Source organism: Gopherus flavomarginatus, chromosome 3, assembly GCF_025201925.1.
Source record: "Gopherus flavomarginatus isolate rGopFla2 chromosome 3, rGopFla2.mat.asm, whole genome shotgun sequence".
Classification (NCBI taxonomy): Eukaryota; Metazoa; Chordata; order Testudines; family Testudinidae; genus Gopherus; species Gopherus flavomarginatus.
In genome coordinates this window covers 286,630,770-286,655,515 of record NC_066619.1, presented here as the reverse complement: position 1 = coordinate 286,655,515, position 24,746 = coordinate 286,630,770, and the positions used below count along the sequence as shown (strand labels likewise).

General features: G+C 59.9%; 1 protein-coding gene across 2 annotated transcripts in view; it reads right to left on the bottom strand.

Annotated features, from left to right (window-relative positions):
- EBF4 (EBF family member 4) overlaps nt 1–24,746 on the bottom strand; it is a 110,220-nt gene that overhangs the window by 40,686 nt on the left and 44,788 nt on the right. For both annotated transcript variants that reach the window (XM_050944909.1, XM_050944908.1), the window contains one exon: nt 720–801. In XM_050944909.1, coding sequence (XP_050800866.1) covers nt 720–801 — 82 coding nt within the window. The remainder of the gene's footprint in view (nt 1–719; nt 802–24,746) is intronic.

Genomic DNA, 24,746 nt, shown 5'->3' with positions numbered 1-24,746 from the left:
AGAGAGCAGAGGACTCATTGTTCCTAGCCCCACGTGTGCTGGCTCTCCGGGGGTCCCCAGAGCAGGCCTGGCTGCAGGCTCTGCAATGAGTGAGGACACAGGCTTCCCCTGCCCCCTGGCCTGGCCACGTCAGACCAGGGGGATCCCCTGGGGGAGCGGGGTTCTCCCTTCGCTGCGGGCCGAGAGGAGGCTGAGCAGCCGGGGCTCAGATGTGGCCCCCCTCAGTGGTTACTGCCCACAGACAGGACTGGTCTCCCTCAGGCCCCGGAGCTCCCACGCGGGGCACGGGCTGAGCCAGCCAGCCAGCCAGCCGCCCCCAAGGCAACCGGCCACGGGGAGCAGAGATGGAGAAGGCAGCCAGGCCACCTGCCCCTGCGAGCCAGGGCACTGCTCCTCCGCCAGACCTGGTCCAGCCATGGCCAGAGCGACGGACCCCCCAACCCTCCCCTCCCCTCCACACCCCCGATCTCAGTGCCAGGAACACCCCAGGGTTGTACCCTTCCCCGCCAGGCCCACCCCGGGCTGCGCTCGTAGTTACCTGCTGGGGGTCCGGGGGGCCCTTCCCCAGCCCGACGCCCCCTTTCCCCCCACCCAGGGGTGGCGCAAGGGGACACTGCCAGAGCGGGCAGCGGGGGCCTGGCTGGAGGCCTGACCAAGCCCCGGCGCCTTGGGTGAGATCCAGTGCTGGCCGGGGCCCGTCCCGGGGGAAGGGGCTTCACCTGGAAGCGGCGCATGTCCCGCGGGTTCCCCGCGTTCTTCAGGCAGTTCTGGTTGCACTTGAGGAAGAACTTGAGGAAAAACCTGAGAGAAAAGAGGAGAAATCCAGATATTTAATGTGTGGGGGGGAGCTGTCCTGCTGGTCCCCCCCATTCCTCCCCATCCCATCCCCCCATCCCACATGGCCCCTAGGGAGATCCGTGCCCACCGAGCAGGGGCAGAGCCCACTGCCCCCCCCCCGAGCTCTGGGTGTCTCTGCCCCCAGGCGTGGGGTGGGGATGTCCTGGCGAGATGACTGGGGCCAGACCAGCACCCTTGGGGTGACATGGGGAACCAGCCCCATTCCCAGGGCCCTGGCTCCCTGGTGGGGGCCATGCGGGATGCCATGCCAGGTCTCTCCTCCGCCCCCCAGGGGAGCAGCAAGCTCTGGCAGCTGGTCAGATGGCAGTGGGGGGTGGCGCCGGCTGGCAGACCCGTTCGCGGCTGCGTGAACCACCACACGCTCCCCTCCCACCTCAGCGCCAGTCACAGCCACGCCCTCCAGCACCCGGCTAGAGCGCCCTGCCCCAACTCCCGTGTGCAGACGCCCCCGCCCGCCCGCGGCCCGTCGGTCCCCACGAACACGTCTCCAGCCGTCTCTGCCGGCGGCTTCTCCCCGGCTGCCCTGGGTATCGATCACCGCCTGAGCCCTCCCTGGCAGCTAATGGGTTTCATTGCTGCAGAGCCGATCAATCAGGGAATCCGAGCCGGGGACCCAGGAGCCGCGGGGGGGCGGGGAGAGCAGGGAGCGCTGCCGAGGGCTATGGGGGCCCAGCCATTTCCCTTGGCTGCTGTAGAACACCCCCCGGAGAAGCAGCCTGGAGAGCAGGAGGTGAGAGCCCCAGGCCTGCATGTGCTGGGCCAGAGAAGGGGAGAGGAGTCCAGGAGTATGGGGCAGCCCAGGCCGGTCCCCCAGGGAACAGCCGAGGCAGCAGCAGGGAAGAGCCCTTGCTAAGCCCATTGCAGAAGATGGACGAGGAAGGAGCCTGATCCATTCCCAGCAGCATCGCGGCCTGATGAAATATTCAGGACGCTTGTACAGGCCCCGTAATCGCCATCACACCATCAATTATTAAATGGCCACAGCAGCGTTTGTGCAGGGGCTGGCATAGGGGGAGAACACCCTGGGACCTACCCACACGCACAGCCGGACACCCGGGACCTACTGCCACGCACAGCCGGACACTCCAGGACCTACCCACACACACAGCTGGACACCCCGGGACCTACCCACATGCACAGCCAGACACTCAGGACCTACTGACACCCAGATACTCTGGGACCTGGAAATATGCACAGATGGAGAACCCAGGACCTACCAACAACCAGACACATGGAGGGGATCCTTCATCATCCCTGCTCCCTGCTAGCACAGCTGGCCCCCTACTCAGGGGAAGGGCAGACAGGGGGAACTTGCCTGCCTGGCTGCAGGCACCAGGAAGGAGGTGGAAGGACCTGCAGGAATGACATACCCTATGTGGGGGGCCCCATGCTGCACCCCGTGGGGGTGAGAGGGGAGATAGAACTTCAATCCCTCGATCTAACCGCTCAGGCCCCTGTCACGGCAGCTAAAGGAGAATCTTCACTGCTAGCAGCGTAGGGCCTATGAGACACGGTGGGCCAGTTCTGATTCCGCCCAGCAGAGGGCAGCAGTGACACACATACACTTACCAGTTTACAGGACTCTCACCCCCATTTTGCAGATGGGGACACTGAGGCAGAGAGTGGGGGAGGGACATATGGCTGAACGAGCCAGGCTTTGAATTTAGGACACTCCTGTCAGCCAGTGCCCCCAAAACCAGACGTACGAGTATCTGGCTGGAGCCTTCCACATCCCACGGACGGGGTGTGAGTCAAGGGGCACGTGCCCCAAGCCACGCTCTGGCTACCTCTAGCTCAGGCCCACTGAGCCGCTGCGTGATCTGACCTCCCTGCCCAGCCTCGGGAGGGCCGCCCCAGGTCGAGCTCTGGGCCAGACCCTCAGCGCTTTTCTCTCCGGTAAAACAGTTCAGTGCAATTTCCACATATGAACCTAGGCTTCTCCCAGAGCTGGGATCCGCCCCTCCAGGCCTAGGGGCTTCCTGCCTGCTACTGGCAGCTCCCCCCGGCTTTTACCCTCGCTTGACTGGCTATCAGTCACAGGTGAGTCTGGGCCCGCCACACCTCAAAGAACCAGCCACCCTGTGTCCTAGATCACCCCTCACCGCCAGCTGCACAAACACACAGTCCCAGCACGGCTTGGTGCCTCAGTTTCCCCTCTCACCCTTTGCCTGCTCTGTTGCGCCTGTGAGCTCTTTGGGGCAGGGCCTGTCTCTCACCATGTGTCTGCGCAGCGCCTGGCCTACCAGGCCCTGATCTGAGTGGAGGCCTCTAAGTGCTTCTGGGATCCAAACCCTGCTCTCCCGATAAATCAATCCGCACACACCCGCCCCAGCCAGGACACCGCGCCCCCATTGCAGGCAGCCCCTGGTCACGGCCGCCGCTCCGTGGCCACCTCACTGAGCCAGACACAAGCAGGGAGCAGCTCCTGCACCCGGGAGGCACGTGGATCCTGGAGCCCCCTGCACTCACCCGAGGACCAGCCGCGGGTGGGGGCCCAGGACCCCGGCAGCGATTCCTTCCAGACCCCCCCACAGCCAATAGGTGAGACACTTGCTCCCCCCTTGGCCCCAGGATACAAGCCTGGTAGGTCTGCTCCATCTCCAGGCTTGTTTGGCTGCAGGGGGGTTTGCCCCTGCCAGTGCCCAGGGCTGGCATTAGGAGCCCACTGCCAGCACCCGCAGCTGGGAGCGGGAGGGCACACATGGGCAGGGCTGGGAGCAGGAGTTTTGCCTGGCTACAGGGGCCAGCTCCCCTCTCCGCTCAGCAGTGGCACCACCCGGGTGTTCATACAGGGAGTGTGCCGGGGGGAACCCTGTGCGGGTGTGTGCATGGGGGGGCACATGTGTGGGGGCACATCTGTGTGTGTGTGTGAGCACATAGGAGTGTGTGTGCACGTGTGCGTGTGTGCGCCTGGGTCTGGCATGTGCACGTATGTGTGTGCACGCACACATGGGGGGCATGTGCACGTGTGTGTGTGTGCGTGCATGGGGGTGTGTGTGTGCGCGCATGCGTGTGTATGTATGCATGTGTAGGGGTGTGTGCACGTGTGCGTGTGCATGCATGTGTGTGTCTGTGCGCACACCTGCATGGCGGTATGTGCACGTGTGCGTGGGGGTGTGCATGCGTGGGAGTGTGCATGTGTGTGCACATGGGTGTATGTGCGCATGTGGGGGGGAACGCATGCATGGGGGGATGCGTGTGTGCACATGTGTGTGTGCGCACGAGCTGTGGATCGGGGCTCTGCTCTCCGCTCCAAGGGGTTATCCGTGGCCTGGGCCATGTGAGCCTGGGAGCGCAGCCCCCCCCTTCGCAGCGCGGGGGCTGGGAGCTCACTCATCAGGATGTGCCTCCTGGGGCCCTGCTATCCCATCCCATGTGCACAAACCCAGCACTTCCACGGAAGGAAGGGCTAGGTCTGGGACCCGGGCGGCTCCCCACTTCCCCCTGCTCCACACTGGCAGCCCCGAGGCTTTCAGCCTTGGGATCCCTGCCTCACTGCTGTGCCCCCCATCCCGACCTGCAGCCCCAGCCCTGGGCTCCCCCAAACCCTGCCAACCCTCCCAATCCCAACCCACAGTCCCTGCTAGCCCAGCCTGTCTGCCCCCAGCCCTGCTGATCCCCCCAGTCCTGACCCGCAGCCTCTGCTACCCCACCCCTGGGCTCCCCCAAACCCTGCCAATCCCCCCCCCGTCCCAACCAGCAGGCCCTGCTATCCCAGCCTGTCTGCCCCCAGCCCTGCCGATCCCCCCAATCCCAACCCGCAGGCTCTGCTACCCCACCCCTGGTCTCCCCCAAACCCTGTCAATCCCCCCCATCCCAACCCGCAGTCCCTGCTATCCCAGCCTGTCTGCCTCCAGCCCTGCCCATCCCCCCAATCCCGACCTGCAGCCTCTGCTACCCTACTCCTGGCTCCCTCAAACCCTGCCAATCCCCCCCCCCCGTCCCAACCAGCAGGCCCTGCTATCCCAGCCTGTCTGCCCCCAGCCCTGCCGATCCCCCCAATCCCGACCCGCAGGCTCTGCTACCCTACCCCTGGGATCCCCCAAACCCTGCCAATCCCCCCCATGCCAACCCACAGTCCCTGCTATCCCAGCCTGTCTGCCCGCCCCCAGCCCTGCCGATCCCTCCAGTCCCAACCTGCAGCCCCTGCTACCCCACCCCTGGTCTCCCCCAAACCCTGTCAATCCCCCCCATCCCAACCTGCAGTCCCTGCTATCCCAGCCTGTCTGCCTCCAGCCCTGATGATCCCCCCAATCCCGACCTGCAGCTCCTGCTATCCCAGCCCATCTGCCCTCCCCAGCTCTGCTAATGCTCCTCAGTCCCACCTTGCTCCAACCCTAGCTATTTCCTCACCCCATCCCAGCCCTCCTCCTGCTCCTGCCCCACTGCCAGGAAGGGGCAGAGTCGGGCCAGGAGAGCAGAGCAGACTGGGGGGAAGGAAGTGAGGAGAGGAAGGGGGATGCGGCCAGGGGACCGCGAGGGACGGTGCAGGAAGGGGGGGCTGGTGGAGGGGCAGATGGGGGAAGGGGGTTGAGGCAAAGGCAGCTGATGGGGGTGGGGGGTTGACTCAGCCGAGAGGAGCCACAGCGGGAAGGAGCCCACTTAGCAGCAGCCCCATTAGCCGCTGATTGAGCAGCGAGTCTGGAGTACAGGGGAGGGGCACAGAGGAGCGGGGGTCACTGCAGCAAGCTGGAGAATCGGGGCGTCTCTGGGCCCAGAGGGGCACCCGCAGGAGCCAGGTGGTGTCACAGGGGGCAGCAGGGCCAGGGCACAGGGGGCAGTGGGGCCAGGGCACAGCTGTTCCCTGGCCTGGTGCCAGCCCTGTACCCACCCCACCCCCCAGGTACAGGGACCCCTGGGTCCCGCCAGCACCCCAAGCTGGCTGCACCAGGCTCTGGGGGGACTGGATGGCTCAGGGGACAGGGCCTGTCACCTGAGGGAACAAGTGGGGAGGTCTCAGTTTGGCTCCCAATGGGACGGGCGGCTGCACCTCAAAGACCATGGATACCTCCTGCCCCCCCATCAGTGGGACAGGCCCTGGGGATGCATGGGGGGGGAGCTGGCCCCACCACTGTCCTGACAGCCTGGCTCCTTTCCCCAGGACTGGACACAGGGAGAGGCTCTCAGTAAAGAAGTAACCCCCTCCTCCCCACACACACAGGTAACGGCCCCCAGCACGCTCCCCCTCTGGCTGTGGACGCCTGTCCAGGAGCCCTCGCTGGCAGGCTGCTCCCCTGGGTGCCTGGCCCTCCCTGTCCAGTGTCCGGCCCATGCACCTCACCGGAGCCCTTCCTGGCAGGCCTGGGCACGCAGCAGAGCTTGGGCACGCAGGACTGGGCACGCAGCAGAGCCTGGGCACGCAGGACTGGGCACGCAGCAGAACGCCTTCCCCGAGATCTCACCAGCTCCCCCACCTGCCCCCAAAGCAAATGCAGCCGTTTTCCAAGGCCTTGTTACCCCCACTCCTCTCCCCACATCTGTGCCAAGGCCCCGCAGCCCCCTGGGATGGCGACACTCCCCCGAAGGATCAGAGGGGGCTGGGCCGAGGGACATTCCAAGGTATCACCGCTCATGTGAACGACGACGGGAAAGGAAGGAGTGTGCCCCACAGGAACGACCCCAGGTCGTCCACTGGCCTCCAGCCCTCCCCACTCTCCTCTCGGGGAGACAAGATCCAAAGAGGGACTGGACTTTCCCATGGATAAGAAGAACATCCCAGGTGATCCCAACTAGCACCCCAAGTTTCAGAAGGGGTATTACACCTCTTGCTTCAGGGCCTCGGCCAACCGTGGCTACTCAAGCTTTGCATGTGCTAAAGTGCAATGGATTCTCGTCGGCAGGGCCTGCAGAAAGCCACCCAAGGGTGCTTCAGGAACTAGTTGAAGCAATCTCGGAAGCGTTGGAGATGGTCTTCGAGAACTCAGGCAGGACGGGTGAGGTCCCAGAGAACTGGAGAAGGGCAAACATTGTGCCAGTCTTTACAAAGAGGGAGAAAGAACTGGGGCATTACAGACTAACTCTGATACCTGGAAAGATACTGGGACAAATGATTGAGCAATCAGAAATAGCCAGTTCGGACTTGTCAAGAGCAAATCATGCCAAAGCAGCCTAATTTCCTTCTGTGGCAGGTTACTGGGCTAGCGGACTGGGGGGACCAGCAGACATGATATATCTTGATTTTAGTCCTTTTGGCACAGTCCCAGGGGACATCCTCCTGAGGACATTAGGGAACTGTGGTTTAGATTGAATGACTGTAAAGTGGGTCCCCAGCTGGATGAAAGAGGAGCTGTCAGTGGTTTGCTGTCAGACTGGGAGGGCACATCTGGTGGGGTCCTGCTGGGCTCAGCCCTGCGCCTGGACAATGGAATAGAGAGTACGTGTATCAGATCTGTGGCTGACGCCAAGCTGGGAGGGGTTACGAGCCCTTTGGAGGACAGGATGAGGATTCAATAGGACCCAGACAAATTAAAGAATTGGTCTGAAATCAACAAGGTGAAATTCTACCAAGACAAGTGCACGGGGATTTCAGTGTGAAAGGACAAATCAAACTGGGGCCTACAAACTGGGGCCTCGCTGGATAGTGGCAGATCACCGACAAGGCTCCGGGGGCTGTCATGGAGCACAAATTGAATAAGAGCCACCAGTGGGATGCAGTCCCCAGAAGGGCTAATATTCCGGGGTGTAGTCACAGGGGCACCGTGGGTAAGACACAGAATATGACTGTCCCGCCCGTCCCAGCACTGGCACCGCGGCCAGTTCTGGGCACCACACGTAGGAAAGAGGCAGATAAATCGGAGAGTCCAGAGAAGAGAAACAAAACGGAGAAGATTCCACGAACCTGACCTGAGAGGGAACGTTAAACACATGGGGCGTGTTCAGTGTTGAGGAAAGACACCCACAGGGGACTTGACAACAGCAGGCAGGGCTGTTCTAAAGGGGACGGGGATCCATTGTTCTCCGTGTCCACTGCAGGCAGGACAGGAAGTAACGGGCTTAACCTGCAGCCAGGGAGATTCAGGTCAGATCCTGGGAAAAGCTGCCAGCCGCTCGGGGGAGGGAAGCTCTGGAGCAGCCATCCAATGGGGGGCTGGGGGATCCCCGTCACTGGGGGTGTTTAGAACAGGTTGGATGAACACCTGTCAGGGACGGTCTAGCTGTGCCTGGCCCTGCCTCTGCACGCGGGGCTGGGCTAGATACCTCTCAAGGTCCCTTCCAGCCCAGGCTGTCTGTGAATGCTGGAGGCAGATTATCCCACATCTGCTACTGTGGGGCTCCCCTGCCACGTCTGCCAGGACCCTGGAGACAGGGGTGTGGTTACAGTCCCAGAGCCGCCCTCCCTGCCCTTTGCCCCGTGGCCCAGAGCTCGCTGGGGATGGAGCAGGAGCAGGAGCAGGACTCCCGCCCCAGCACTTGAATGTAGTCCCCATCTCTACACACTGCACCCTGCGGCCCCCATCCTCCCCCTCGACGATACCCTGCCTTCCCACGCCCCACATCCATCTCTCCCCACAAACCCAGCACTCCCGTATCCCCATCCCTGCCACACCCCACGTCCCCAACCCCAGGGCCTGCCGGATTCCCCGTGGGCACGCTATGCAGATGACAGCGCTTGCAGGCCCCCGCAGTCATTACTACGACTTGTCGAGTGTGTTCAGCGCTGGACGGAGTGTGGAGAGAGGGAGTCTCTGTCGTAAGCAGCGTCCCACCAACACCCTGCGTACCCCACACTGGAGCGCTCAGGCGTGGCCGCTCTCTACGGGACCATCCCAGCGGGGGTCGTGTCTCACCACCGGGGTACTGGGGGCTGCCGCATACCTGGCGTCGGGGCTGTAGAAGGTTCCAGGCCTCTGCGCCTCACCCCAACTCCATTCAACATGCTCCAGTCGTCCTGCTGGCCCACAGCGCTGACCACACCACTCCTCTCTGCTCCTCTACAGTGCTCCCAAAGCCTGGGGTGCCACCTTTCCCCCCGTGATCCCCTCCTGGTTAGCCAGCAACAAGCCCCCCCATTTAGCCAGCTGGGAAGGGCAGAGTGGCCCTTGTTCTCAACCTCCCTCAGTGTGGGAAGCCCTGGGATGAGACCCCCAGCTGCTGTGATCATGGCAGGGCAGCATAGCTGCAGGGATCCCGGCCAGGGGTGGGGGGGCTGCCGGTCCCTATCTAGTCTGTTTAACGCCCCCACGCCCTCACTCTGAAATGCCTTGGAACCACCAAGCTGTGCCCACGGTGCCCAGCATCAGCTCCTCCTTCTCTTGTCACCCCCCATCCACCTGGATCCTCCTGTGGGTTCCTGGCCTGCGGGCAGGGACTCTCTCTGCTCTGTCTGTCCGGCGCCTGGCCCTGCTCTGGGACTCCGGCTCCTAGGCGCTACCACTGTACAAAGAATAATTAATCGGCAGCGGACAGACCTGCATGCTCATTACCACGACCCCGCCTCCCTTCCCCGTCCCTTTGCGGTTTGTGACACCGTGCCCGCGTCCCTGGGCCGATCTGCCAGCAAGTGTGAACTGGTGATGGGTCAGCCACCCCCATCGACACCAGCTAAGGGGCTGGGTTTAATTAGCCATGAGAGCTGCATGGCACGAACCATGTCTCCGCTTAGCCCTGCGCCGTGCTCAGCACAATGGGACCTGCCCCAAGCCTCTTAGCTGCACCCTGAGCTCCCCCCGAGGGTCACTGCCCATCAGGCTCTGGCAGACAATTCTCCAGTCCCTCCTCAGTCATTGCTTAGCCAAACAACTCCATCCTCCAGCCCCCTGAGCGTGTTCGTGGCTCTTCTCGGAACTCCTCAGCATTTCTCAATATCTCCCTGGTCAAGGGGTGTCCTGACCCGGAGACACTAATCCAGACCCGGTCACAGCAGAGTTGTATCCCCATCCGCTGATCCAGGACATTGTGCCAAAGAACGTTCCCACGCAGAATGAGCTCAGACAAACCCAGTGCAAAGAGCAGGAGTCCTACATCTGCCTCCTGGAGAGAGTGGTCTAGAACCCAGAGCATATGCTGCCGATCTAGAACCATCTCCAGAACCCATACTGTGCACCACTGTTCTAGAACCATGCTCTAGAACTCTTGGTGCATACCACAGCTTTAGAACCATGATCTAGAGTCCTTAGCACACACTGCTGCTCTAGAACCCCATAGGAGATGCTCCAGAACCTTTATCACCCACATGAAAACACGTACTGGAGCTCCTCCGTGCACACACTAGAACGGCTCAGCTCTGCCCCCAGCCTGGACAGCACCTCTAAGAAAGTCTCAACCTTACGCACACGGCATCTCCCTGAGCTGCAACCACCCTCCTGCGTTCAATCAGGACTGTCTGGCCCTGCTTGCGTGGCTCTCCCCCACGCCAGCGGGAGGCAGGGTCCAGGCAAGCGGGCGATTCCTCCCTGGGAAAAGTCCATCAGTCCAACTAAATGCGCCAAAAATACAAAACTGTCTCGGGGAATCAAAAGAAGGAAAGAGAGAAAATCTCTCATCGTGTCTCCCAGAATAAATAAATAAAGAAATAACACAGCCTTTGAGGCTAATCGGGCCAGGAGATAACCTCCAAGAGCGCGAGAAAGTGGAAGACAGAGCAACAGAAAGAGAGAAGGGCACCTAAGTAAAGATCCTGTTTCTAGGAGGCCCAGCCACTGTCCCAGGTGGTAATCAAAGACAGGAAGGAACGTGGAAATGCAGGGGGGGGACACTATTCCCCCTCCCTATCCCAGGAAGGATCCAAGATTGACAGCAAGCAAGTGAGCTCTGATCCCCCAATAAACCCCCATATGGCTGCTCCCCCCCCTCGGCACCGCCGACTTTGAGTAAGAGGAGAGGGGGGAAAAATAATAATAAAACCACGTCGGACGTCTTCACCTCCTTAAGAGGCAGCCGCGCATATGGGCCCGGGAGTTAAAAATAAAGACAATGTGCATAAATTAGCATCTATAATGCACAGCACTCCCCATTTAATATGCAAATTCCCAGCAACGCTGCCGAACACCTTCTGTTCCGAGTGCATAAATTTGAATTTGCAATTAGAATAATCTTGTATAATTAATGAAAAGCGTCAATTTTAGCTCCTAAGTAATTTGATTAACATGTTGATAGGGCACTTATCGGGCTCTCTAAACCAGTGGGGCTGGGCATCAGGGAACGCGGGAGCAGGGCGGAAGGGGGAAGCGAGGCTGAAGGAAGGGGGTGGGCTGGGGAGATCCTTGCCCTCAGCTGACCTGAGGGGGAGGGATGGAGGGAGAAGGGCGGGGAGAGAGAGGAGGCTGGAAGGAGAGATGGTGACCACTGATGCTGGATGGAATGAAGGGAAACTCACGCGAAAAATAAGGGGCCAGGCTTTATTTGAAGGGACCTTTTAGGGAAATGCCCTTTCACTCAGCATCCCAAGGCTACAGCCCCACGCTCACAAGCTCCAGGTTAGTGGTTTCCATGGCCCTTCTCCGCAGCGTTACCCCCAAACAAGGGGCAGGGGGTCCACCCAGCAGGAGGGGATCCCTGCCCCACAGGGCCCTGAGCACTGGTGAGGGGCACAAAGGGGAGGAAAAAGGGTGGCATGCAGCGGGGAGAGGAGGAAGGAACTGAGGCATCCCAGCCTCCCAAGGGGCAGCGAGTCAGACACCTCGGAGGGGCCAGTGGCCAGAGGAGTCCTGGAGCCCTGCCCTGCTGGGGAACACCGCAGCCTCCTGGGGAAGGCCTAGCAATGTGAGGCCGAAGTCTGTGCCAGCCCTTTGGCCATGAAGTGTCACTCCCGCCGGGCCATAGGGGCTGGAACTGGGCAAAGAGGGGCAGGGGATGCATGTAAGTATGCCCGGTGGTCTGGGATGGGATGTTAGATGGGATGGGATCTGTGTTACTACAGAGAATTCTTTCCTGGGTGCTGGCTGGTGAGTCTTGCCCACATGCTCAGGGTTTAGCTGATCGCCATATTTGGGCTCGGGAAGGAATTTTCCTCCAGGGCAGATTGGCAGAGGCCCTGGAGGTTTTTCGCCTTCCCCTGCAACGTGGGGCACGGGTCACTTGCTGGAGGATTCTCTGCAGCTTGAGGTCTTTAAACCACGATTTGAAGACTTCAATAACTCAGACATGTGTTAGGGGTTTGTTACAGAAGTGGGTGGGTGAGATTCTGTGGCCTGCATTGTGCAGGAGGTCAGACTAGATGATCATAATGGTCCCTTCTGACCTTAAAGTCTATGAGTCTATGAGTGTGGGCGCAGGCAGAGCCAGGAGAGCTTCTTACAGCCGGAACATTTCCCTATCTGGTTCACATGGGAATCGCTGCTGGGCCGGGCCAGGCCCCTCGCCTACGGGGGATTCACCGCCGGCCCCTCAAGCTACAGGGAAATCGCTGCTGGGCCGGGCCAGGCCCCTCGCCTACGGGGGATTCACCACTGGGCCCCTCGAGCTGCAGGGGAATCGCTGCTGGGCCGGGCCAGGCCCCTCGCCTACGGGGGATTCACCGCCGGCCCCTCGAGCTGCAGGGGAATCGCTGCTGGGCCGGGCCAGGCCCCTTGCCCATGGGGGATTCGCCACTGGGCCCCTCGAGCTGCAGGGGAATCGCTGCTGGGCCGGGCCAGGCCCCTCGCCCATGGGGGATTCGCCACTGGGCCCCTCGAGCTGCAGGGGAATCGCTGCTGGGCCGGGCCAGGCCCCTCGCCTACGGGGGATTCACCGCCGGCCCCTCAAGCTACGGGGGAATCGCTGCTGGGCCAAGAGCAGTTTGCTTCACTGTTAGGCCTTCCTAGAGGTCCGAGACCCTGACCCCTACAGATCTGCCAGAGGCTCCCGTCTCCCCCAGGAAACCCTGGCCCCATGCACTGACCCCTTCTGGCCCCAGATCCAATGCTCATTCGCTGGGAGAGGCGATGTGCAGAGGATGAGGCAGGACGAAGAGCATGGTGCAGAGATGAAGAAGCTGGTGAGGAAGGGGGAGAAGCCAGAACAGCCAGATGAAGATGAGGGGTGGGGGAGGAACTGTAATGATGCAGCGACATTGCAGAGAAATCTGGACCCGGGAAGAGAGAGCCCGACGCAAAGCAAGAGATGGGTCAGGTGGCTCCCCCTGCCCTGGCCTGCCCCGAAGGGAACCCAGCATCTTTAATGCAAGAGACAATACGGAGTCTCTCATCTGTCAGGAGAGGCCAAAATGTCCCCAGTCACCAATGCCTTGGAAGCAGTGTCCGGAGGGAGCAGGCGAGGTGGTGATGGCGGAGTGAGGGCGGAAGATGGCAAGCGGGGGGAAGATGGGATGGCATCCCCCAGGGAGAGCAGAGGGTTTTGTCTCTACTCCAGTGGGAAGGTGGAAGGCCACGATAACACGTCAGGGATCCCAGAGCCTCTCCCATGGGACCACCACTGGCACACAGCCACAGTGACTTCCCTAAGGCCGGCAGGGGTTTGGTGGACGTTGTGCTAGAAATGACCATCCCACCAACCACCCAAGAGCAGGGATATCAACCCGTCTTGGCCAAAACCCAGTTCCTGTCTTCTTGGGATTCTTCCTTTCCTGTTGGAGGCGGTTTCATAGCACGTTCCAGCCCAGCAGTGGCTGCATTTCACTGGTGGCTGAGAGGTGTGATCTCTGAGGATCCTGCGGCCCTGCTACACCTAAGGGGAAGGTGCAATTCCCTCTCATTGATTCCTCATCAGACACACCTTTTTGAATGGTTTTATTCACTCCAAGGATTCTCGTGGGCACTTCTAGTCTTCCAGATCTGAGTTGCACCGGTTCTCTGTGACTGGCCAGACAACCGCAAGGTCCTGTCTCTACTCCCGGACTGGCTCCAGTGTGCAAGCCCAGCCAGTGTGAGCAGGCTCTCACGTAGTTTTTGTCTCAAGAGCACCAGTGAGGTTCAGATGCCATCACCCCAAGGCTCACAGGCCGAGAACACGAAGCTTGGCTGTCGGTGTAGACGTTCCTGGATGCGGCTCATCCACCACCAGCCTCCTTCCTCCGGGATGAAGGTGCAGATCTGTCTATCCCGTGCTTCGACGGCTCCCATTGCCATGGCACCAAGCACTTCAGAGCCATTCGAGCTTTTCTCTTCCCGCATCCTGGGTTGCCAGGACCCCGCCGGACACCGGGAACTGCAGCACGGTGACAAGGGAACTGAGGATCCAACGCTGAATTCCTGAGTCCCTCTCCAGAACCTCTCCTCTGCAGAAGACGCTGCTGCTGTTATTGTGTGTCATGGTGTCCAGAGACCCGTCAGCATCCACTTGACTCAGAACAAAGAGGGAAGGGGGGTGGGAGTCAGAAATCTGGTTCCAGTCAGCTGGGAGCATCTTCCCATGGAGGCTGTGGTGGGCAGGCGCTCAACTCCATCTCCTCCCGCAGCTGGCTCACATCTTATTCGCACGTGTCCGAGTCAGGAAAGCAATGGCTCGCCGGGTGCTCAGGTCACCCAGCAGCCGCCAGCAATGACAGCAGCATGAGGCTGCTCCCCTGGGTCGCCAGGCGGGGATCGCCTGGATGAAGCTAGCAGGGGCTCAGAGGGTCTCCCATGCAGCCTGCCCCCAGGCTGGGCTGACGGGAGATTTAGGGTGGACAGTGCTGGAGGCTGGAGCCCAGCACAATGAGGAGGACAGGGAGATGCACGCCCAGCCACACCCAGAGCCACCCATCAGCCCTGCCCTGCAGGGGCGAGAGAGCAGCTCAGACTCCTCAGGCCATTCAGTCCTTGGCCTCAGGGCCACGGCTGCTGACAAGAGGGCGCGTCAGTGCCAGGCCTGGTGCTTTCTGTCCTGTGCACACAAGGCCTCACTGGGACCCAGGCTGAGGCCCTGGCACCCGAGGGCCGTACACCGGATGGGGCCCGGGGCCCTGGGCACTCGAGGGCCGTACACCGGATGGGGCCGGGGACCCTGGGAGCCCGAGGGCCGTACACCAGACAGGGCCGGGGGCCTGGCGCCCGAGGGCCGTACACCAGACGGGGCCGGGGGCCCTGGGCGCCCGAGGGCCGCACACCGGACGGGGCCGGGGGCCCTGGGCGCCCGAGGGCCGTACACCGGACGGGGACGGGGGCCCTGGGCGCCCGAGAGCCGTACACCAGACAGGGCCGGGGGCCTGGGCGCCCGAGAGCCGTACACCAGACAGGGCCGGGGGCCTGGGCGCCTGAGGGCCGTACACCAGACGGGGCCGGGGGCCCTGGGCGCCCGAGGGCCATACACCGGACGGGGCCAGGGGCCCTGGGCACCCGAGGGCCGTACACTGGACGGGGCCGGGGGCCCTGGGTGCCCGAGGGCCGTACACCGGACGGGGCTGGGGGCCCTGGGCGCCCGAGGGCCGTACACCAGCTGGGGCAGGGAGCGTGACGTTCTGATCTTCCAGCCTGGGAAAGGCCGTAGGGGCAGCTGTTCTAGGAACTGAGTCACCACTCCAGAGTGTCCAACGCTTCGCCCCTACCCACAGCACCAGCACCGCATCCCGTGCCCGGCCCCGGGGCATCTGGGGGTGCATCAGATCTTCCCCAACTCCCCTCCCTAGTGCCAGCCCGGGGGGGCTCAGCGGCCTGGCTGCTCCCTGCATGTCTGGTGCTCCACTGCCTGGTCCCCGTTACTGAGGGGCAGGTCCCTCCTTGGGACAAGTCGGGGCAGGAAGAACCCAGCAGAGGATACGCTAGCGGGAGCCTGGACAGATCGCTCCAAAGAGACATCCGGCCTGGGGCCAGCAGGAGCCAGCTGCCTCCCATGGGCCACGCCCAGACGCACCCCGGGGTGAAAGCCGGGCTCCACTGACATCAGTGGCAAAGCTCCCTGGGACCCTCCAAGCCCAGGTGCCAGTGGCTTCGGGGCCCTGTCTGCCCTCAGACCCAGCCAACTCACTGCTGTCATGGCAGCTGTCCAGAGGGTGTCGTGAGCTATGCTAGGAGAGCAAAGGAGGCCGGGTATGAACATCACTATAAAATGCGGGTGTTAGCGGTAGACGGGAAGCTGCGAACACCCTCCGGGTGATGTCACTTCAACAGTTAGACCAGGCAGCCAGGCCTAGGGAGGAGGCTGGCATAGACAAAGGAATCCGGCTGTGCCCCCGTATCCATGTTAGCTGTAAACAAAGCCGGGGGGCTGACCCAGCAGGGGTGGGCCCGGGCCTGAACTCAGGAGACAGAGACGTGCCATGGCATCTGCACGCCAGGGAGACGAAGGAGATGGAGCCCCCAGGAGGCCTCCCTGACTGGGACAAAGCCATCCCGTTGGGGATACGAGGGACAGAGAGACTCCGTCTTTACCCTCCACCTTGGCCAACACAGGACCTAAGTGACTTGTTCTCTGGGACGGGTCCTGGCCAGGCCGGCGAAAGCTGGAAAGGAGCCTAGGGGTGAGAGAAACTGTCATGGACACAGACTGGATCTGCTAGGTTACATTTTCAATGCGTGTAACTGCCACTGCCTTTCTCCTCGTCACCTGGGATCACTTCACCCCACTGCCACGACGGTGCAGGTGGTTCTGGGAGGGCCCAGAGAGGGACCGGTCTCTGCAGGACTGGTCTCTATAGAACATGTAGAGATAAAGTGAGAAAGGCCAAAAGCCATGTAGAGTTGGACCTTGCAAAAAGAATTAAAACCAATAGTAAAAGCTTCTATAGCCAGATAAATAAGAAGAAAACAAAGAAAGAAGTGGGACCGCTAAACACTGAGGATGGAATGGAGGTTAAGGATAACCTAGGCATGGCCCAATATCTAAACAAATACTTTGCCTCAGTCTTTAATGAGGCTAATGAGGAGCTTAGGGATAATGGTAGGATGACAAATGAGAATGAGGATATGGAGATGGATATTACCACATCCGAAGTAGAAGCCAAACTCGAACAGCTTAATGGGACTAAATCGGGGGCCCAGATAATCTTCATCCAAGAATATTAAAGGAACTGGCACATGAAATTACAAGCCCATCAGCAAGAATTTTTAATGAATCAGTAAACTCAGGGGTTGTACCGTACGACTGGAGAATTGCTAACACAGTTCCTATCTTTAAGAAAGGGGAAAAAAGTGATCTGAGTAACTACAGGTCTGTCAGTTTGACATCTGTAGTATGCAAGGTTCTGGAAAAAATTTTGAAGGAGAAAGTAGTTAAGGACATTGAGGTCAATGGTAATTGGGACAAAATACACCATGGTTTTACAAAAGGTAGCTCGTGCCAAACCAACCTCATCTCCTTCTCTGAGAAGGTAACAGATTTTTTAGACAAAGGAAACTCAGTGGATCTAATTTACCTCGATTTCAGTAAGGCATTTGATACGGTTCCACATGGGGAATTATCAGCTAAATTGGAAAAGACGGGGATCAATATGAAAATGGAAAGGTGGATAAGGAACTGGTTAAAGGGGAGACTACAACAGGTCATACTGAAAGGTGAACTGTCAGGCTGGAGGGAGGTTAGTAGTGGAGTCCCTCAGGGATCGGTTTGGGGACCAATCTTATTTAATCTTTTTATTACTGACCCTGGCACAAAAAGTGGGAATGTGCTAATAAAGTTTGCGGATGACACAAAGCTGGGAGGTATTGCCAATACAGAGAGGGACCGGGATATCATACAGGAAGATCTGGATGACCTTGTAAACTGGAGTAATAGTAATAGGATGAAATTTAATAGTGAAAAGTGCAAGGTCAGGCATTTAGGGATTAATAACAAGAATTTTGGTTATAAGCTGGGGAGGCATCAGTTGGAAGTAACAGAGGAGGAGAAGGACCTCGGAGTATTGGTTCATTACAGGATGACTATGAGCTGCCAACGTGATACGGCCATGAAAAAAGCTAATGCAGTTTTAGGATGCATCAGGTGAGGTATTTCTGCTGGAGATAAGGAGGTGTTAGTACCATTATACAAGGCACTGGTGAGACCTCACCTGGAATACTGTGTGCAGTTCTGGTCTCCCATGTTTAAGAAGGATGAATTCAAACTGGAACAGGTACAGAGACGGGCTACTAGGATGATCCGAGGAATGGAAAACCTGCCTTATGAAAGGAGACTCAAAGAGCTTGGCTTGTTTGGCCTAACCAAAAGAAGGCTGAGGGGAGATCTGATTGCCCTCTATAAATATATCAGAGGGATAAATACCAGGGAAGGAGAGGAATTAAGTTCAGTACCAATGTGGACACAGGAACAAATGGATATAAACTGGCCACTAGGAAGTTTAGACTTGAAATTAGATGAAGGTTTCTAACCATTAGAGGATTGAAGTTCTGGAACAGCCTTCCAAGGAGAGCAGTGGGGTCAAAAGACATATCTGGCTTCAAGACTAAGATTGATAATTTTATGGAGAGGATGGTACGATGGGATAGCCTAATTTTGGCAATTAATTGGTGTTTGGCTATTAGCAGTAAATATGCCCAATGATCTGTGATGGGATGTTAGATGGGGTGGGATCTGAGTTACTACAGAGAATTCTTTCCTGGGTGCTGGCTGGTGAGTCTTGCCCACATGCTCAGGGTTTAGCTGATCACCATATTTGGGGTCAGGAAGGAAATTTCCTCCAGGGCAGATTGGCAGAAGCCCTGGGGGTTTTTCGCCTTCCTCTGCAGCGTGGGGCACGGGTCACTTGCGGGAGGATTCTCTGCACCTTGAAGTCTTTAAACCACGATTTGAGGACTTCAATAACTCAGACATAAGTTAGGGGTTTGTTACAGGAGTGGGTGGGTGAGATTCTGAGGCCTTCGTTGTGCAGGAGGTTAGACTAGATGATCACAATGGCCCCTTCTGACCTTAAAGGCTACGAGTCTGTGATTGGGGGTGAATTTGGGGCTGGGGGATACTGAGGCCGGCCTGCCAGGAGTACCCAGGCTGGGCAGAGCCAGGGTGATGCTGCTGGACTCAGAGCTCGGAACGAAAGCAGCAGATCTCCCGGATGCCCTGCGTTCCAAGGCAGATGGTGGGCGAACCCCTTACTGGTCCGGCTGACCCCTAAGCCGTCACCCTCCCATTGACTTCCTGGGGCCAGGCTTGCAGCCCAGGACTCCAGCTTTCTGCTGGTCAGTGCAGGATCTGCTGCCATCCCCGATCGTTTGGCGTGTACAGAGGCTCCCCGCCCAGGGCTGTCTCGCTCGCAGCCAGGCTCACTGACCTGGGGCTAGCTCACCTCAGCCCCCACCAGGACACTCACTTCCCCAGAGCCAGGCAGGTGCTGTCCCCATTCCGTCCCTGTCAGGCTCATGGGCAATATTCTCTGAGGGCGTCTCCTGTGGCTGGGAGAGCAGAGACTAAATGAACCCAACCGGTGTGCAAATGTCCAAGGCCCCAGCCAACAAAGGCTCCCTGAAGAGCCCATGGAGATGCTGCCTGACTTGGTGACAAAGCTCACGAGACTCGTCCTCTGAGACGGCACCGCCCATGTGGAGAACCCCTCCGATCCGGCAGCCTGGACCTCCTGCTCCAACGGTCCCCCAGAGGGTTCCCACAGTCCATCTCCAGCCCCTCATGTAGTGCCAGCCCTGTCCCAGGCCAGGCCCTTTGCTAGCACGAGGCATAAGAAATGCAAGAACCAACCCCAGCTCGGCAGAAATACAACTTCTCCCGCTTGCAAGGCAAGAAGCAGCCAGGCCGTGGGGCCGGCCCAGTTCTAACCCGTACACGTCCGCCCGGCCAGGGCCAAGCAGGAGAGCGCTAGGGGCACTCCCAGCTCGAAACACGTGGGAAAAGCTCCAGCCGGCCCAAACTCGGCCACCTGCCCACTTAGCCAGACGTCACTGCGCTGCCTCCGTTAACCGCCGAGTCCAGAAGAAGAGGGGCTGGAGGGGACACACCCAGCGCGGACCGAGCCTGTGCCAGCTCCGCTCAAGCCAGCGCACTGAAAGCAGCAGGGTGGCTGCGGCGGGGCAGGCAGTGGAATGGGCTGGCCGGCGGAGCGTGTGCCTAGGGGCCGGCGGGGTCACACTCTGGGCAGCCAGCCCCTCGCACCGCTGCGGCCACACTTCTCTGTGCAGCGCACTGCCTCGGTCGCAGCTAGCGCGGGCGTGTCTCCCTGAGCTGGAATGACCCGTCCAGCGGCAGTGGGAACAGACCCAGGGTCTGTCTCTCGACATTCACATCCCTCTATGGGACTGGCCCCAGCTCCCCCCCATGACCTGCACTGCCCTTAGCAGTTTGGCCCAGTGGCGAATCGGCCTCGGTGGGAGAAACATCTGTCCCTTTCTGGCTGGAGTGTGTCTGGCTTCAGCTTCCAGCCCTCAGGTCTTGTTCTGCCTCTGTCGGCTACATTACAGAGCCCGCTAGAGCAACGACGCCGACCAGGGGATGCTCAGCAGAGCAGAAGACAGAATTTACACACTAGCTGGGCCGTGAGTGTGGAACTCCCTGCCACTAGAGAGAAGAGGCCACAGCCTGTGAAGACCGAAATGGCTCATTCGTTTCTTCATTAAATTCTTCAACCCAGACACCCCCCCACACCCATTCCCCCCCAGACACTCGCCCACACCCCCACCCAAATGAACCAGAGACGCCCCCTGAACTAAGCAAGTTGTTTCACTTGCACACTCGGGAGGGAGGGAGAGGTGGTGATTTTGGTTATTTCGAAGGCTAGGAGGGTTCAGACCCTGCAGTGACGGGGCCAGGGAGCTGGGCAGCTCTGCAGAGGGTTATCTGTGGCACGACTGGAGAAGGTCACAAGCTATTGCTTATTGGCATTACTCAAATGGCAGTAACCCCTACAACACACGGGAGATTTCCCAGCCCAGTGGACGACGCAGGCTCTGCCCCAGCAAGCGCCCAGGACAAAGTATCCCCAGGACAACGCCGTCCACGACCAGCTGCTCAGAGACGGCTTTTCAGCTCCCATAGCGCGTCACAGTGAGTGTCCCACGTGGAGACGGCTGGGCCTCTCGCCCCTCTCCAGCCCCTGCAGCATTACTCAGCTTGGTCCGGCTCACGGGACTCTCATCCGCGCCCTGGGGTCCCTGGCCTCGTTCTGAGCCAGGCCTCACTCCAGTGGTTTGAGCATTGGTCTGCTAAACCCAGGGTTGTGAGTTCAATCCTTGAGGGGGCCATTTGGGGATTTAGTTGGGGGTTGGTCCTGCTTTGAGCAGGGGGTGGGACTAGATACCTCCTGAGGTACCTTCCAACCCTGATATTCTAGGATTCTATGATCTCCCTGGGTCGGTGCCCATACGAGTCACCAGCTGAGCCCTCTGCCACGTGGGCTGGAGCCAGCTCTCTTGTCCCTGGCTAAGGCTGTCTGCACCATCGCTGCCGGCCCCAGCACCACGCCCCCGGGATGCAGTGATGGAGCAGCCACTGGCCACAGGCTGGCCGTGCTCTCCTCTGCCCTGCCGGACAGCCCAGGAATGGGCGCCGTGTCCCGGGTGCAGGCACCACCCGTCACACACCAAGGGTCTATCACCTGCCAGCTCCATGGGTGAGACCCCTGCACAAGCCGCTGCTGCAGCTGCCATATCCCGCTGCAGACTCTGACCTAACCGCGTCTCCAGCTGCCTCCCCGGAGCACACTCCCCATCCACTCCATCTAATGGGCCATCCATCAGCGTCACTCCAGCCTCCTGTTTCCCGACCCAGCTCCCCTCCCTTCGAGGGCACTAGGCCGCTGGGCTCTTCTGTGCAGGGATGAGATGCCGTGGCCAGGGAAGGTGGGTTATGTTTGCACAGGCTGGGAAACGCCAGTCTGATGCCTGGCCCTCTCAGCACAATGCTCCCTGCAGGAACAATAGCCCCCAGCCGGCCCCTTGCTGGTGCTTTCGGTTTAAAGGTGCCGTGGCACCTCGCTCTCCGTTACAGCGACGGGCAGACACTCCCCAGAGGGGCTGGATCCGCGAAGTGCTCTGAACGCACAGGGCCCTGCCTGCCACAGCCCGTTCCCTCCCCTCTCCGGGAGCCTCCCCCACGGCACTGAGCCCTCCGGCCATGCCGGCCCGAAGAGGCAGCCTGGCCCGGCTCCCTGGCCAGCGCCGGGGAGCTCTTTCGGCTTTAGCTACGTGCTACAAACCTGCGCTGATGAGGGCAATGCAAACCCCAAGCCCTGTTACCGTGGGTGCCTCCACGGAGCTCCCCTGGATTCACACCAGGCAACAGCGAGCAGGGCTGGAGCGGAGGGAAGGAGAGGATCAGGTAGAGGGACAGACAGAAGTGCATAGGGACAGCCAGCCAGCCAGCCAGCCCGAGTGCCCCCCAGGCCAACCCACAACCTCCCCGTCCAACCCCCCCACAGCCCTCCGAGGCCCCGGGCGGGGGAGGGGAGGACGAAAGGCCAGGCACACAATAGGCGTGTGGACTGGCTGTAATGGGTTTGATTCTTCTGCTTCTAATCTCGTCTGCTGCCCTGTCAGTCCCTTTTCTCTCCTCCCAGCTGCGGGCTCCCTGGCTGCCGGCTGAGTGACAGGCGGTGTCCCCGCTACTCCAGCCTCAACAGGACACATCAGATGCTATCGAGGCAGACAAAACCCGGAGAAATGTCACCGTGCTATCAGCACTCCCCCATCGCCGCCAGCCCACCCTCCAGCCCTCGGAGGGGGAAAGGGGGGAAGCAGACAGACAGGTGATTGTTATTGCACACAGACACACACACACGCTAGCACACACGCACTAACATGTATGCACACAATGACCCAGCCACACAACATGGGAATTGGTCTACAATCAACAAGATGGAAATCAAAGAAAGACAAGTGCGAAGTACTTCATGTGGGGAGGGCAAAGCAGACGCCCAGCTCCTGAACGGGGACCAGGCGCCCAGGCGGTCGTATCGCTGGAGAGGGGCAGGGGGTTCTAGTGGGTCACAGACGGAGCACGAGCCAACGGTGTGAGGCAGTTCCAAAGGCGGCGAATCTATTCTGGGGTGTATTAACAGGAGCCCAGGTCAGCGTCCCGCTCTGCTTGGCACTGGGGAGGCCCCAGCTGGAGTCCAGTGGCCAGGTCTGAGTGCCACGCTTAGGAAAGATGGGGATAAAGTGGAGAGAGGCCAGAGGAGGGCAATGAAACGGCTGCCCTCTGCCTGCCAGAGCTAGGACTGGGCGACGGGACGGATCGCTCGCTAATTGCCCAGTTCGGTCCATTCCCTCAGGACAGGAGATGGGGCTAGATGGACCTTTGGGCTGACACAGTCTGGCCGTTCTGAGGTTAAAAAAACTAGACGTTTAGTCTTGAGAAAAGACAGCGGGGGCCTGATCCCAGTCCCAGGTATATTAAAGAGGACGGGGAGCGGTTGTTCTGGACAGGAAGCAATGGGCTTAATCTGCAGCCAGGGAGATTCAGGTCAGATCCTGGGAAAAACTCGCTAAGCTCTGGCCCAGGCATGTGTCTAAGGGCAGCTGAGGAATCCTGGCTTGGGAGGTTTGTAAGAGCAGCTGGACAGACACCTGCCGGGGTGCACTCGGTCCTGCCCCAGGACTTGAGCATCTCTCAGGGTCCCACTTGTCTGTGATTCTAGGTGTGTTCTCACCCGTCCCCCCACTAACATCACACACCCAGACACACACATATACACCGACTCCTGCAGCCACAGAGTGACACAGCCACAGCGAGACACCCCGCCCCGACAACGCCCTGTCACGGAGTCCCCGGGTGATGCTCTGGAACTGCTCTGCACCAAGCCAGGCAGGACTTTGGGGAGCCTCCTCTCCCTTGGAGCAGACTTGTTCAGGGCAAGAAGCTCACACGTCTTCACCTCCTGGGTCTCCCCTTGGAGCATTCAGCATCCTCTGCCCCTCCGGGCGCTTCCCACAGCGAGCCTGCCTCAGTGGGGTCCTGGGGAAGCCACCAGGTCCTGCACCCCCACTTTGCAGTCAGACATGACTCTTAGCCAGCCAGTAAAACAGAGGTTTATTCGATGACAGGAACAGGGTCTAAAACAGAGCTTGTAGATACAGAGAACCGGACCCCTCGGCCGGGTCCATTCTGGGGGACAGCGAGCCAGACCCCCCACGTCTGCACTTCACTCCTCGTCCCCAGCCAGCTCCAGACTCCCAAAACTCCTCCAGCCCCTCCTCCTTTCCTGGGCCAGGAGGTCACCTGACCTCTTTGTTCTCCCACACCTTTAGCATCTCCTTGCAGGGGGAAAGGGCCTGGCCATTAGTTGCCAGGAGACAGAGGGTCGGCCAGCAACTGAGACCCCCCCACAGTATTCAGAGGAAACATTAAGAACATTCCCAGTTCGTCACGTCTCTCCCCGCTTCGAGACCGAACTGAGCGAGGTCACTCCAGCCAGTGACCTGGGGAAGTTCGAACCCACCAACGTTCCCATGGGTGACCCAGCATCTCTCCCATTCCTCGGTGTGAGTTACACCAGGACAGTCCAGTCTCAAGCCCTCCCTTAGGTCGGGTGTGCTTGATGGCGCTTGCAGGCCGCATGTGGGAAGGATTATGCGGCTTGAACCCTTTTGCCACCCCAGTACCCCTGGGGTTCAAACTGGGACGGGGTCTTCTCCCAGCACTCTGGGCTGCGATTCGGGCTCCCTTGGTTAAGAGACCCCATCTTGGCCTTTGCCAGCTCTGGGCTTGGGAAGCCGCTTCCCACTTTGTGGCCCAGACACAACACCTCTGCCGTCCCCCCCTTACACTTTCCAGCTTTTACCATCAGTCCCACCTCCTTGAGGCAGCCCAGCCCCCTCTTCACCTGGGACACCTGTTCCTCCCAGGTCTGGCTAAAGACGCACATGTTATCAGTGTCTGCCAGGGCCAAGTTCTCCATCGCCCTCAGCTTGTCTAGAATCTCCCCAGGCCTAGGCATGGGGTCGGCATCGGACACGGTGATGGCTTTAAGCTTCTGATGGTCCCCACTAAACCAGATCATCCTGTCTCCCTTGGGGACCAGCCCCACGGGTGAGGCCCACGGGCTGTTGAATGGCTGGATCCCATCTAAAGCCAGCAGGTCCTTGACCTGTTTCTCCAGGTTCTGGGCTGCTTTCCCAGTGACTCTGAATGGGGAACACCTGATGGGGAGATTGGCTCCC